The following is a 16,250-nucleotide window of genomic DNA, read 5'->3' as shown; positions in this document are numbered from 1 at the left end:
AAAGAAATACTTTCTTCCTCATCAGAGGGTAGGAATTAGCAAAATGCGGGATCGGATTTTGCATACAAAAGTATTTGATGAAACTACAAGTAAGTTAAAGATCTTACTTGATAACAAAAAGTGAAGCAGAGGGAATATGATGAAGAAAAAGGTGATTACACGTGAATGGATAGTCTGGTGAAAGGTGAATAATCCAATGATGGTAAAATCCAAAAATATAACTCCAAGAAAGTTAATTGTTTCCATTTGCACAAATAAAATCCAAGGAAATCACGTAATTGGAAGATGGTCCAAAATAATCCAAAAGGCCAAAATCCATGGAATAATTCACAAATATGTACAAAGAAAAGAAATAATATTAATAAAAGAAGAATTTTTATTTTATATATATATATATATATATATATATTGAGAATTTGAATTAATTTTCAATAAGATTTTTCTATTATATATATATATATATATATATATATAATAGAAAAATCTTATTGAAAATTAATTCAAATTTTTATTGAGAATTTGAATTAATTTTCAATAAGATTTTTCTATTATATATATATATATATAATAGAAAAATCTTATTGAAAATTAATTTAAATTCTCAAAAAAACATTAAAAATCTGTAAAAATGATATAAAGAGAATTGTTAATAATCCAACAAAGAGTACAGATAAACTGGAAAGAACTTATTCTGCAGAGTTTCGACATATGCAGAAGTCGTGAAGTTATTTACATTTAATAATTTTATGAATAAAAATTAAAACATTACCTTAATAAAAGTGGATAGTTTTATATTTACTTCAAATAATTTATAAATATTAGATATAAATAGCTTATATAATTTTCAATCTTTGAGTACAAGGGAGTTTGCTAAGAAAAATTTAAAGCCAGTTAAAAATGACTTGCTATACATTAAATTTAAATGCTTTCAAATTTCTTTTTATTCTATTAGTTTGCACATGCATAAACTAATCATAGTTAAGTGGTGTAATTTTATAACTTATCTGTCTGTTGGGTTAGCTCAAACAGTAGTGAACACGGCTGGAGCACTAAATGTTTTGGTTTCGATTCAAGCTGATGGCACCGAAGTCTTTATTTTTACTTTTGAAATCCGTACCGTATATTAGGTACAATATAATATTTAATAGAGAATTGGCTCTGTAAAAATAAATATGAAATCTGCATGAATTAAAATATATTAAGATATATTAAGCATATTTTACGACCAGCAAGGTTGGGCACCCGCACTGCTATTAATAAATAAAATACAAAAATATATAATTCTGTTGAAACAAGAATTTTTTAAATCACTCCAAACAAGTCATGAAACTACTTGATGTAAGTAGTTAACAAGAACAAAAGATGATTATTGCAAAGATTGGAGATACCTATTGGCCTTATTCTTGAAAAGACCGTGGCTACAGGAAGGAGAAAACAGTTAGCAGGAAGAGAGTTCCATAAACTTGTCATTATTAGAAAGAAGCTACTGGAATAGGAAGCTGTATTACAATGAGGTATCAAAACAACGAATTTAATGAAGACCACTAGACAAACAGTTCAAATGAGCAGGAACAAAAGAAGCAGATAAGAGATCAGATAATTCTGAAGAACACATGCCATAATAGTGTTTATAGAAAAAATAACTGTGAGAGAGGTTGCAGAGAAGAAAGTGTGGGGGGCCAATCACATTATATATGTGCAATACAAGTTATCACTTTTGCAAACGACCTTGTTTGCTTAGCCTATAAAATGACAACAGAAAATGTAGAAAAGAAGAAAAGACCAATGTAATTTTGTAGGTCGTTCATTGGTGAACGTATGCCATTAATTTGCATTTAAAATATTAAAAGGGACGAATCCTAAAGCATGAGCGTTGAGTTTTTTGGGGGTTTTTTTATTATTGTTTTGGGTTTTGTTTTTTGGGTTTTTTTTTTTTTGAACACCTTAGAACAAGAATGAATGCTGATAATATTGAATACACAAGTTTTTGCAAGTTGAGGAAAGAAAGAAAAAAGGATTTCGTGCGTTGTATTGACAAGAGGATATTTCATTTCACTTTTTTTCATTCTCCCTTTTCATTTTATGTTTCTGTTCCGTATCAAGAACTTTCTAATGGGACAGATTCACCAAACCAATATGACAACAGTTTTCTGTATATGGTCTGATAGTAGGTTTGGTGGGAGAAAGTGTTCAAAATGATGCGCATACAAGTAGCTACAAAATTTTATTAATATAAAAAAATTGTTTTTAAGTTAAAATCTTTGATGTTTAGCTCTTTTTTTTTAACCTCCATGTTCTTGTTTTTCACTTTTTCTCAATTTAGGTTCTAAAGACATCTGAAAATCGACTGAAACATTTGGAAAATGCCACTGAACAATTGGGCAAATTTGAAAACGAGATGAACAACTTTAAGAAATGGATGATGACTGCTGAGAAAGAACTCAAAGTTGTTGTCAAAGATTTGGATGGTCTCACATCTGTAGTTGACAAAAATAAGGTGATTGATTTAAAAGACGTAGACTCTTCATCATGAAAATAGCATCTTATTTTTTAAATAATCTAATTAGCATCTCAAGTTAAATATGTGGTTATTGAGGGTCTCCATTTTCAAGTTATAAATACAATAGATAAATTTATCTGCACATGCTAAGAAATTTTTAAATCGTTTAATTAACATTCTGCAAGAGAGCCTTTAAGCTACATATTAGGGTGCAAAACATTTTGTTTTTTAAATTAGTTAAAAAATATTTCTATTAAAAAAAAATGTTAATGCAGAAAAAGGTTTATTTTGTTGTATTTAGGGGTGGGGTTCTAAAATCAATTTAGCTAAGATACAACTTTTTTTTGTTTTTCAAACTTACAAAATGTATTCCTTTAATTTCAGGACTTTATCAGTGATGTGCTGGGTCATCAGGCAGATATTCGTTTCATGTCGATGGCAGTTCAAAAATACATTGAAGAAGCGAAGGTAATTATTTTCCACATAAGTTTTCTTCAAATAATCATCATTTTTATTTTTCATCATCTTATGTTTAGGTTAGACGTTTTATGAATAACTTGTAACTTTTCATATATGTTGCCATTTCACTTGTTCTGCCCACAAGGATCAGGTAGTCATCAACTGATCCTCTCTCGGCCTATCACGTGGCTTTGGGTGATCAATACCAATGTGGGATACACTTTGGATCATTTCAGATAACTGATAGTGGTTGATATGACCATATCAGTTGAAATGTTGCACGATGTACTTTCTCATGGAGGCCTGCAGCATAAAACTGCTAGCATCAAAACTTAAATTCTCTTACAAATACCATCAACATAAGTTATGAAAGCATGTAAGTTTCTGTTAAATATTTCATCATTATTATTTTCTGTTTTACATGTTGACATGTGTCGGACAGCTTTTAGAAATTAACTTCCAAGCTAACCTATCTCTGGCCAGGTTTTTATTTAACCCTCTTTATCTAAAGTCCATCCTTATCATTTCCTCCCATGCTTTTCTTAGTATTTCCCTACCAACTGGACCTTCTCCCTAAACTGGTCTGCATTCACTAACTCGAGAACTCCATTCTTTCAACATAATCATACAAATGAACTGTTCTGCTCACATCTCCTAAACTGTTCAGATTTAATCTTCCTCTGAGGTCATCAGATCTAAATTTTTCTTTAAGACTCACGTTACATGTTCATTATATGATTTTCATATTGCTCTCCATACAATGCAGATCATATATCTCCTTTGGCCAGGCCTCACTTCTATACATCATTGCACTATGTACACATGCCTTGGTCAACAGTGGAACTGCTCTACTCATGAAGAAGTGTCTTGACCGACTTCACCCACTCCTAACTCTTGCAATCACGATATAAAAATATTCTTACTTAAATATGTGAACAGGTTCCAGAACTAGGCAAAAATATATCCAATTTGTTGAATTTGTTTTTCATTATGATTAACCATGATCCTTTTCTTCTCAGTTTCATAAATTGGAAATTGATGCTTTCAAAGCCGACAAGCTGAAACCTACCCGCCTGAGCCGTGTGTCCATGGATGTCATCGAAGCTGAACTTGTGAAAGACAAACTGAAAGAATGCTCTGATAGTTATCAAGATTTGAAGAACCGATGCAACTACCAAAGTGACCGACTGAATAACCTTGTTCGGAAGCAGGGAGACTTCCATGATCAAAGTAACAAGCTGCTGACTTCAATAACTGCTGTAGAAAACAAGTTGGAAGCATCCTTAGATGAAGGCATCTCCAGCGACCCAGAAGAGCTGAGAGCTAAGCTTGAGCAGCTCAAATCCATGAGTAACGAAACAATTACTCAACAGTCTCAGATTGCAGACTTGGAAAACTGTGGAAAAGATTTGACGACCATCTTACAAGAATTTGACACCAGTCCCGAACAACTGCAAAAGGTTGACGAGATAATTCGAGAGATTTCCTTCCGCTGTGATTCGCTGAATGAGGAGATCAACGGCCGTTATAATACCCTTCAGATGGCTCTCACAAAATCTCAAGATGTCAAAGAGGCTATTGATAGCCTCTTACTATGGCTACGTGATGTTGAGGTTGCCTTGGTTAATGAGAGACCTATTAGCTTATATCGAGAAAACCTTCTTGAGCAGTTGAATGAAATCAAAGCCATTAAGAATGACATTGACAGTCACAAGCCGAGCATAGATTCGGTTCAACAGGCTGCAAACGAACTGATGAAAACCTGCGATTTAGACATGGCAAAGAAGGTTGAGAAAAAGATCAGTGACCTTAGTTCAATGTTCTCCTCTGTAGAAAACAGAGCCATTCAAAGAAATAACAGTCTGCAAGATGTGTCCGACAAGCTAAGCCAATTCCACCAAGATCTGCAGATTACTAACGATTGGTTAATTAGTAGTATTGACATGCTTGAATCCAAGGAAATGGCTCGTCTGCCAACTGCAATATTCAAACAGCGTGTTGACTCTGTATCAAAAGAGCGTGACAGCAAAATGAAGTGCGTCCAAGATTTGGTAAGTTCAGGCAACAAACTGATTTCCAATCCGAAAACTGGAGAGTCATCCTCAGTGAAAGAAGCTATTGCAGATCTTGAACGGAGATGGACCAATTTTGACCTCCTGTTGGCCATGAAGGAAGAGGATGTTAGCTTGCGGGAAAAGAAAAGCAAAGAGTTTGAAGAGAACAAGAATGTAGTCTTAGATTGGCTCACCAACATAGAAACCCAAACAGACAACATGGAACCAATTGCTGTTGATATAGAAATTGTCAAGAAACAGCTGGAAAAATTAAAGGTAAACTAAATGATTTCAATTCATTTCTTTCTGGTTACACTAAGCAATTCTTGTATAGACCAAAGATGAATTAATAATTATATATATATATATATATTAGTAAGTTATGAAAATATGGCAATTAAGCTACACAAAATTTTCTGCATTTCATCCTTGTAAGGACTCATTTGGATTACACAGAAAATTCTATGTAGCTTAATTGGCATATGTTTTTATAACTTACTACCTTGCTCTGCTCAAGTATTGAGTACAGAAGTAAATGCTGAAAATCTATACATAAAGTTTTATAAGGAAATATATTTTATGTGGATATATAAGAGTAACTATATGTGCGTGTGTGTGTGTGTGTGTGTGTGTGTGTATATCAATGTTTTTTTTTTTTTTGTTCCCTATAGAAAGAAAGGTTAGATAATGTACACAAAAACTAAATGAAAATTTCCACAAGAAAAACAATGGAGGTAGTTCTAAGTATCTAAGTGCTCCCTTAAGAGAGCTATGGAGGTAAACACCTGTTTAAAACTTCAACCATATACTATTTTGATGAAATTTAAATTGTACATATAAAGTACCCTTTTTAAACAAAATCCGATTTTAATGAAATTTAAACCATATGTATAAGACACTAACTCAAAGACTTTTCCAAAATTTTAGTTTATTCTATGTTAAAGCTTGAAACCAGCAGTTGAGCATAGTGAAAAAGTATGTAGTGTTTTTAATTAAATCATGAGCAACATCAATTCTTTTTGCTAATCAGATTGAAAAATATTAGATTCTTGTTAAGATAGTCAACAGACCAATATTTTTACATATGTGGTTTTAAGCAAAAACAATACTCATGTCAAAAATAGTAATATATCCAAAAATTATGAAAATTCATTGAGTAGAAAATTATTTATAGTTAAGTGATGTTTATGAAAAATTGGGGGAAATGCTGTTTTCCCTAGAAGTGAACACCTTGAAGATTGCGAATACAGGGGAATACTTATCTCCCTTTTCACTACTGTAATGGCCGATATTTTGTTTAAGCTGATAGTGATAGACTTTTTTTTTTTTTTACTAAAAACACAGACACGTTTTACTCAATGAATTTTCATAATTTTTGCATATATTACTATTTTTAATATAACAAATTAAGTAGGTACTGTTGTTTTTGCTTAAAGCCACATATTTAAAAAAATCGATTTGTCAACTCCATCTTAACAAGCACCAAATATTATTCTGTGATCAATATTTCTGTAAAACAAAGAATCACAAATTTATTAAAAGGATTTTCAAAATATCAAGTCTAATGAAACCACATGATAAAGTAAAATCTTTGCAAACTCTTCAAATTTGTCTTGTCGTGTGTACTTTCAATTTCAACTTCATTTTGCTTTCAATTTATCTTTCTAACAATTGTTGATCTATTGAGTTTTCAAGTTCACTTTTTCTTTTTTTTTTTTTTTTAGATTAGATATGGTTTTATTTTTGTTTTATTTCTGCTATCAATTTTTTTCGTAAGTTAATTATCAAATAGTAAAATTTGAAAAACCTATTTTGTATATTTCTAAGACAAAATTGGGTGGTGCTTCTGATTTTGAGGATTTTAATTGGTTTAGTTTGCGCATCAATATATTTTACTTATAAATTAAAAAAATATCTCCTGTTTGTCCGGAATTCCTCCCATATTCAAAAATATAGAAAAAAAAATCTGCATGTAACCATGACAGAAAAAAATAAAAATTAAGTAGTTTTATTTTTAAATAAGAAAACTATTTTTAAGCGAACTTGAATTTGTTCTCTGCATATTAAGAATAGCTTTCTAAAATTTTGTAAGTTTGACGTATTTGGAATTATCTCTCTTGTTTCTTCAACCTGCTTTCAAAATGTTCTAAGGCAGTTGCTCCTTGGTTAGCCATAAATTTGATTTTCTTTTGTAAAAATAAAGCTACTCTATCAATTTACATGACTTTTGGAATACATTTTCTTTGTCACAGATATGTACATCATAAAGACTTAATATAGGGAAAATTCTAGAGAAGCACTAAATATCTTTATAATTATTATGTGTCAAAATATTATTTTAAACCTTTGATTGCCATTCTCAGACATTTGCTGATGTTTAAAATTGCAAATTAACATTGAGAATGTTTGGCTTGTATGATGATTTCATCTCTGAAACTTTAAATAACTGTTTCGTCTGAGATATTCTATTTGTATTTCCAGCCCATTTTAAAAGACCATACATCGCAAAGTGTGAAAATAGATGAACTCAACGATCTTGGGAATAGTTTAGATTCAATTCAAACTGCAGACCAACAAACCAGTCCAGCTAGAAGGCTAAGCAGTAAGTGTGTTTTTTTCCCCCCTCCAATCAGATTCATTATTTGATCTAACCACGATGTTCTGTTTTTAACAGAGTTTTGTTTGATTGCTTTCTAAAACTGAATTTGCAGTTTTTCTTTTTGTTGTTTTTTGTTTTTTAATGTATCAAAGTTTGGATAAAATGAGGATCATTTGAGTTTTAGATAATTTTCAGAGTTTTATAAAGTTGGTTGAATCTGTTCAATTTATGCAGTTAAAAAGAATGTAAAAAAACAATTTTCTTTTTAAATACAGTGGATTAAACAAGGGATTTGAGAAAAACCAAAATCACAATTTCAGAAGAAATTGACCAGAAAGGATTGGAAAAATCCTTTTCACAAAAAAATGCTAAGTATTTATCCACGATAAAGAAAAGTATTCATAGATAAGCTATGTAATTTGAAAATAAGAAAACAATAAAACGATTAGCTAATTAATGAAATGTCCTTTTACCAAGCAATATGCGAATTTCAGATGTTGCTCACATAAACATGATCAGTATGCTAGTTAGGACTTGAAAGAGGGTTACAAAGTAATCTAAATTTCTTTGGACCATGAAACGTCTCTTTTACTGAATTCTTTAAAATATAAAACCACAAAAGTATTGCACTTCATTATTATTAGTCTTGTAAAAGTATGTCAATAAAATTTACTTTTCACTGTATTTTTCCCTTTTTTTAATTGTTTCATTATAACTAGCTTTTCAAAACAAGTGTTTTTCTTCTATCATGCATATTAAGTTAGTGTTTTAATCTCATTGTAAGTGCTATGAATTATTTAACTTTAAAAATATACAAATGAATATTTTTTTTTGTCCGTTTAAAACAGTGACTCAATGGAAAATTAATTTCAGTTCTTTATGTAATCAGATGTTAAGTGCACAATTTAAAAATAGCTTATCAAATCAGATCTTTTTTTTTTTTTTTTTAAGTAAATTGTTTCCAAGGAAGTCTGATAGAGATAACCAGTGTATGTCTAAGAAATATAAACCACTAAACATATGAGAACTTGGATGTGCAGAATATACATTATATTATGTATATATAATTAAAATTATAAATAATGATTATTCTTTATAGCTACAGACACTAGTGTTCCATGCTTTCGCAATCAGTATATTTGGTGATAATTCCTACTGGTCAGGAAATTCAAACCCAACCATGAAACCACCTTTGACTCCATTTGTTAAGACTTTACCTCCAGGCCACTAAACAATTGCCATGGGAATGAAGGGAATTAACTATAAATACCAAATTCTAGTGAGGACAGTAGACAATCTACAGTGTTCAAATGAGCAGAGGTCATGAACGTTGCATAAATGCAAGTTGACTACCTTTTAGTTTTATTTCCTAGACAGTGCTCATTCTTTAATATTCTGAACGATTATATATAATAATTATTCTTTATACCTACAGACACTAGTGTTCCATATATATATATATATATATACACACTAGCAGGATGCCCGGCATTGCTCAGTCATAAAATACGTTTAAATATATTTTGATTAATGCAGATTTTGTATTTATTATATTGGGCCCAATATGTAGTAATGATTTAAAGTTTGTTTTTTTTTTTTTTTAAATGACTTACCACCACTGAGAATCAAAACCAAAACGTTTAGCTTATGATTTACTTTTTCCTTGCTGCAAGGCTAAAGTTTAAAACCTGAACCAATAGCTATTACGTTATGCATGCATATTTGTAATGCTGGCATTCGACCTTCACCTGGCAAATTTTTTTTTAATTTTCACACTTTCGCACTCATTTTCCCTGGTTAAAACCCAAATATAAAGTTTTGCATGGGTTTGAATACTCTATATATTAAGTTTCATGTCGGTAGATCAAAAACTGACAGGAGTTTGGTAGGCAAAAATTTTTAAACAAATATATATACACATACATAAATATATATATATAAAAAGAGGTTTGTTTACTATAACCTTATTACGCAAGTATAAATCATGTAGAATATTTGTAATAGAATACTAATTAACAGAGTTACCAATCTTGACTAAGGGAAGTGTCTGTCAGGTACGTGTATGCAAGTGAAACTTTGCCATTGGAAATGATAAGGATGGCTTCGAGCAAAATAGGAATAAATGGAGATCTGGCCAGAGACAGTTTAGTTTGGAAGTCAATTTCTAAAAGCTATCCAATACATGTCAGCATGTAAAACGGACGTTAAACCAAGTATAATGATGAATAAAGATCTTCTAAGTGACATTTTTCATCAGAGGAATAATGTTAGAATTCAAGGGGAACTGAACATAACAATGTTAATTCCACTTGAATTCTAACATGAATGTCAGCTGAAAAACGTCGTTATAGTATAACCTGTTCTTGGAATGAGTGCTTTATGCCAAAGCGATAGCTGAATATGTTTAAATTTGTACTCATTTTTGCATTAAATACCAACCCTATTAATCCGTAACTATATCAAATGGATACCATAATACTTAGTTTGTTGCATCTTATCATAACAAAGGTCTATAAAATATTTCAGCTAAAACAGATCAATAGTTTCCAAAAAAAAAGGTGGAATGGACAGACAAACGGATTAAAATAAATACAGGGTGTCCGTAAAGTTACTATACATGCTTGATTAAATAAACCTGTAAAAAAAATAAATATTAACTATTAATACAAATATAATACAATAAAACAATAAGACTGTATAGTAACTTTACGGACACCCTGTATAATATAGATATTTAAAAATTACGAGTTAGGATTGCGACTTCTTTCAAACAAATATCTGCAGATCATTAGTATTATATGGATTAGCAGTTAATGCTGCTGTTGTTTTGAAACATACACAAATATTTATAAAACTTAGGATGGTATAACACACCATCTCGCTACTCATTTGTCTCCTCCCACTACCTTTCTTACCATTCACCTTTTTATTTGCCCTTCAATTCAAGACTTTAATTTACAAATGAAAAGTGTAAAGAGCATCCAAATTTTAGTGTTTTCAAAAAAAATAGATTTTAATAAAGGAACATTTATGAATTTGAAAAATACTTTAACATTGAGCATTTTAAAAAAATCTTAAAAATAATCAAGGGGTGGGTATTTTGGATTCAAACAAAAAATGAAATTTATACGATTAATCATTGGAAATGTAAAGCTAACAACAACAAAAAAAAACTGTGGATTGTTTTCTGTTGATGAATGTTGTTATTTTGAAAAATTTGTTTGTGGTTTTGCTTGATAAAAGTGAAATTGGAAGTGAATTATGTTCTTCCTGCTTTTGTATATGAGAATCATTTTGTGCTTTTGTCTTTAAAAAAAAACATTGTCATTTGTTAAGAAAGGAGCCATTGAATATGAGAGACTGGAATTTCAATTATCATTTGGGTTCAACATTTCTTTCTATGAATATTTCCTTTTTTTTTTTTTTTTCCTTTAGCCATTTTTTAACACTAAAAATGGAACTTATCATTTTGGTATATTCCACATTTTTTTTTTTTTCATCTTGGCTAAAAATATTTTCAGTACCAAATGAACATTTGAAGATACACAGCATATTTAATTTTAAATATTCTTCAATTTGAACTTTAAGTTCGCCTATTTCTATGATTTTTAGATTTCTACTGAAAGAATACATATATGTAAATAAAATTATATAAATATTGAGGAGCATATGCGGATCCACCTACGTTTCGAAATTAACATACCTAATCATGACTCCATATTGCAATCAGAAAATAAATTAGAAATCATCCCAAAAGACTGAGCAGAAAAATTTGCAGTTGAAAAAAAACAAAAACATAAAACAAACAACCTACTTAAAGATATCATTTACTCTTACCCACTGATATATATATATATATATATATACACATATATATATATATATATTTAAAGGGGGTTAGAACAGTAGTCTAAAGAGCAGATTGTATTTTAATGTGATAGTAAAATTACTAATTTAATTAAAATACAAGAAAAAACAGTGCTCGTTGTAATTCAGATATATAATAAGCTCGATAGGCAAATATCCTAGAGCTACTTTAATATTTAGTAATGTGATTGATAATTTAAAATTAGAATTAAAAATTAAAAATCCGTTTCATAAGAAGGAACACAACAAAGTCAATAATTTGTACGATCGTTTATACATATATATGGCTCGACACACTTTGTTTTTTCATGTCAATGATTAGAAGTGTAATAAACTCAATGTTTTTATGAATTTGAATACAAACTGATCAGCACAAAGTGTTTTAAGCTACATTTCTTGTAATAAAGCACAATATGAAAGTATATTGAGCTGCGTATTCAAATTATGTCTTGATTTGGTTCTATTCCAATTTTGACAGATTGATTTTCATGTGTGTTTTCTATAGTCCAATAACATCTGTTCCTTCAACCATAGTTTAAGTTGATGTTGATCAGTATTTTGGAAAGAATAATGTAGATTAAATAGACATTAACATATATATCTTTGTACATGTACCACCAAAACATCTGTACCTCTGGTGTACATTTTGTAAGAATTATTGAAATGCAATAGAGAAAAAATACAGGATGTTTTCAGATTTCTTTGAAAGTGTTAACTTCAAACTTCTGCATGGAATAATGGCTTTTTTGTAAATTAATCTTGGCTATTTGTCTCAAAATATTTTTGAGTGCATTTTGAGAATCAAATTTTGGAGCAAATCTCAGTCAAACCAAATGTTTACAAAAATGAGTCAAGATTCCCTTGCAAAAATTCTCCATTGGAGGTCAACGTTTGGCTATTCGATGTGTTTAATATGAAAATCTTTTTGATGATTTCTAACATTGGTTCTTGACATTTTTGCATCTGCCAGATTCCATTAAAGAAAATTGGTTTTACTTATAATAGAGATGTCTATTTAATTCAAAACACGTAATTTCAAAGTAATATGGTTAATGATTTTTCTCTATTGCTTTTATCTAGGACAACAGACATTACCAAAGAATGATTACTATACTGTATAGTTGTTGTTTATTTTTTTCTTTCCCCTCCCCCTTAGTTTATCTTGTCTAATATCATGCATAAAATAACTATTTTTCTATCTTTGGATTGAATTTTAATAATAATCCAGAGGTATTGCAATACATGTATATTTACATAATATTTGATTTTATCATAGATTATAAATATATATATATAGAGAGAGAGAGGGAGAACATTGATATAACTGTATTATTTTTTGCTAAGTTCTCTCATCTTTTTATGGATATCATTATTGTTTCTTGTGAGTTTTCATGTGGGCCATGTTGCACTATACGATTAGATTTTTAATCATTTGTTTTCTATAAATAATATCATTAATGAAATCTTCAGGAATAAAGATCAACCAAACCAGTTTGTATATTTTGATGTAAGAGTAGCACAAAAATTCTTTATCTGTTCCGACTAATTCTTTGGATTTGTCACTAGATTTCAATGTGATTCTTCCAAACTAATTTCTCGTCACATTTTCATTCTTCTTTTTTAAATTTCATAAATGTTTCAACCGGCATTCATTTCGGAAATCAAATTCCTCCTATCACACATAGAAAATGTATTCTTTTCAAACAAAAAATTTACATTTTACTTTTTTTATGCTCAAATCATGCTGACATGCCAATTCTTGTCTGATTACCAAAATTAAGTGACGTTAGTACATGAATGGGTTGGTCATTCCAGAATGCCAAGTGCTGGAAGCAAAAAAAATTCACTCAAGTGTATAAATGCTAAACCCAACCTTGTTGGGAGTTTCTTCGTTCATTTTTTCTAATAAGTCGCCATACATTGTGCCTAATGGATAAATTGTCAGTTGAATGAAAAATATTGTGAGAGGATTCCAAATGAAAATTGGAATGAACAAAATTGGACTACTGAAAAGGATGGTTTAAGGATTTGAAAATGACTACATTGTAGCCTGCAGGGAAGCAGTCTCATGGTAATGTTCTATAGACATGCGGTTCTTGGAAAGAAACTGTTCATGGAAATTCTGTTTTGTTAGGCATACTGATGAAGAAATGAAATTTCTTTGCAAGACAAATTCTTGCTGTGAATATCTTACAAGGAGAAACTAGGGATTGGAGCTCAGTCAAACACTTACGAAAGTAACCAACTAAGTAACCAGTGATATTTCATGTGGTTCAGGCCAGCCATTCTGCTTAATGCTATAAACTCTGGATACATCCTGCTTCTATGAGCTTTTTAAGCTTAGAAAAGTTTTTTTGGTGGAGAGGTCTATCAGTAATGCCCGTTATTTTTGTTCTTTGGAACAAACTCATTCTTGCCATAATCTTAGTGACTGCTAAGTTCCATGTCACTTTTAAACAGGTTCTGCAACGCCCCATCCCACTACTTTTCATTTTCTTTCCCCCTTCCTGATAGTCAAGTTGGCACACTAAATTTCTCTTTTACTCGATCTACAAAAATTGCTCACACAGGAAGCAGAAAAGCTGCAGGAATTCATTCTCCAAGTCGTCTTCGGACTCCATCCCCTACTCTGCCTACTTCTCCTACTACTTTGGCTGGCATCAGTCCAATGTCTAGTGAGTCCAGTGGCGTGAGCAGCAGAAAAAGTTCATCTGAACATTTATTACTTGATGGTAGGTATTCTATCTCTCCGTCTCATTAGTTTGCCACGGGACCTCCTCATACATCTTCTTCGATCACTCTGCAAATGGCTGTATTCTTCCTTATTGGTTCCTTTTGTGTTGCTTTAACAGAAATGTCACTAGAATGCATGGAGGATGGAGACATTCTAAACCCCCCCCCCCATCGGCTTTTGTTCCTGCCAACTTGCTTTTTCTCTGTATCAGCTTTCAGTGTATTATCTGGTGACAGTGATGTGCTTATTCACAGCAAAATTACAGCCTTCAATGTTTGTCATTTTTTTTTTTTTTTTTTTTTTTTTTTTCACTTTTTTTTTTTTTTTTTTCAAAATTGTCCATATTGTAACAGATTCTAGAAATGAACACCTTTGCACATATAAAAAACAGAATTCTTGTATTACAAAAAATACAAAATGTCTCAAATTTGTTATACTCCGCAACATCTAAAAAAGAGCTTATAGTTTCACTTTAATACTTGAAAGTATATCATATACTTATTTTCTCTGTTACCCTAAATTTGTAGCTAGTGTGCATATATATATAGATATACTAATATCATTAACACAAAGTTAACAAATATTACATGTTATTTCTTTATTTGAGCACCCTGTCTTAATTTCTTCACATTACATAAACTATATATATATATATATATATATATATATATATATATATATATATATATATATGAGCAAATAGTTAATAAAACATGTTAAAAAACACTTTGAAAAACAGTTAAAAACATATTTAATCTGAAAAGGAAACACTTAATAAGTGGATAGTCCTTAATCTGCGGAGTTTTTATTTTATATATACACACATATATATATGATTGCGACACTGGAAATGCTAATGTTTTGGACAATGGTTAATAAATGGTTGATTTCCACAGAAGCTAGTCCTCAAATGAAGAAAAAAGAAACTGTTCAATTTACTAAAAAAAAAAAAAAAAATATGTATATATTCAAAAGAGTGTAGCCATCAACAATTGTGGGTTTTTCAGACTTTTATCATTTTTTATTTTAAAAATAAAATTTTAAAATAAAAAAAGTCTGAAAACCCCACAATTGTTGATGGCTACACTCTTTTGAATATACATATTTTTCTCTCGTTGGAACTACACAACCATCACTTTAAATATATATATATATATATATATATATATATATATATATATATATATATATGGTAGTAAAATCGAAAATTTATCCATTTTCTATCTGAAAAGTCTAAAATTGTATTGCATTCTGCTGTCATATTGACAATAAGATAAAAATGGTCTCCTTGCACTTAATGTCCTTTGGTCATCAGAAGGTCGTAATATGATAATGGTCCATAAATTTTTGTTCAGAGGTTCATTTTGTTCATTCATCATGAGAATCAAAACTAAAAAAAATTGCAAATTTTAAATGCAGTTTTACAACCTGTTTAAAAATTGACTTTTAAAAAGGTCAATTTTCTGTTTTATTTTTCTTACCATGAAAGTCATTTTTTATTGATGTAAATTCAGGAGCTAATCATTTGCCATTTATTTTGTTGGACTTGTTGCAAAATGCATGAAGCAAGCTCGGAAAAACAAGTTATAAGATGCATCCATTCAGTCTGCATGTAACAAAAATATTTCTCGGACAAATAGACAGACTGAAAGAGAGACAGTCTCGTAAAGAGATGTATAAACACATCTAAAAATGATGGGTCAAACTCTACTATATTGTTTTTTTTTTATACATCAAAAAATTATCTAACAAAAATCTTGGGTATTTACCAATCCGAGCGATTTATAGTTTTGAAACTTGCTAAAAGTTTCAAAACAAAGTGTTACATAATTTGAAGACCCCACTATAATTTGTATTTATTATTTAGTTTTAATTATATTTGGATAAATGCACTTTTTTTTTTTTTTTTTTCATTTTTTTTTTTATTGGAAAATTCTTATTTCTTAAATTATGTTAAGTAAACCTTCATTCATTGTCTTTTCCACTGTTTTAATTTATTATATTAAAGATATCTTACTTTCAATATTAATTATTTTA

At 30.0% G+C, this 16,250-nt stretch overlaps 1 protein-coding gene across 3 annotated transcripts in view; it reads left to right on the top strand.

The window, feature by feature from the left end:
- The window catches only part of LOC145279739 (uncharacterized), a 454,893-nt gene that overhangs the window by 302,080 nt on the left and 136,563 nt on the right, over positions 1-16,250 (top strand). For all 3 annotated transcript variants that reach the window (XM_080131038.1, XM_080131037.1, XM_080131039.1), the window contains 5 exons: positions 2,324-2,497; positions 2,885-2,968; positions 3,979-5,289; positions 7,495-7,615; positions 14,050-14,211. In XM_080131038.1, coding sequence (XP_079987164.1) covers positions 2,324-2,497; positions 2,885-2,968; positions 3,979-5,289; positions 7,495-7,615; positions 14,050-14,211 — 1,852 coding nt within the window. The remainder of the gene's footprint in view (positions 1-2,323; positions 2,498-2,884; positions 2,969-3,978; positions 5,290-7,494; positions 7,616-14,049; positions 14,212-16,250) is intronic.

This window comes from Euprymna scolopes, chromosome 7, assembly GCF_053919585.1.
Source record: "Euprymna scolopes isolate OS-2025 chromosome 7, ASM5391958v1, whole genome shotgun sequence".
In the NCBI taxonomy this organism is placed as follows: domain Eukaryota; kingdom Metazoa; phylum Mollusca; class Cephalopoda; order Sepiida; family Sepiolidae; genus Euprymna; species Euprymna scolopes.
This window is presented reverse-complemented; position numbering and strand designations above follow the sequence as displayed.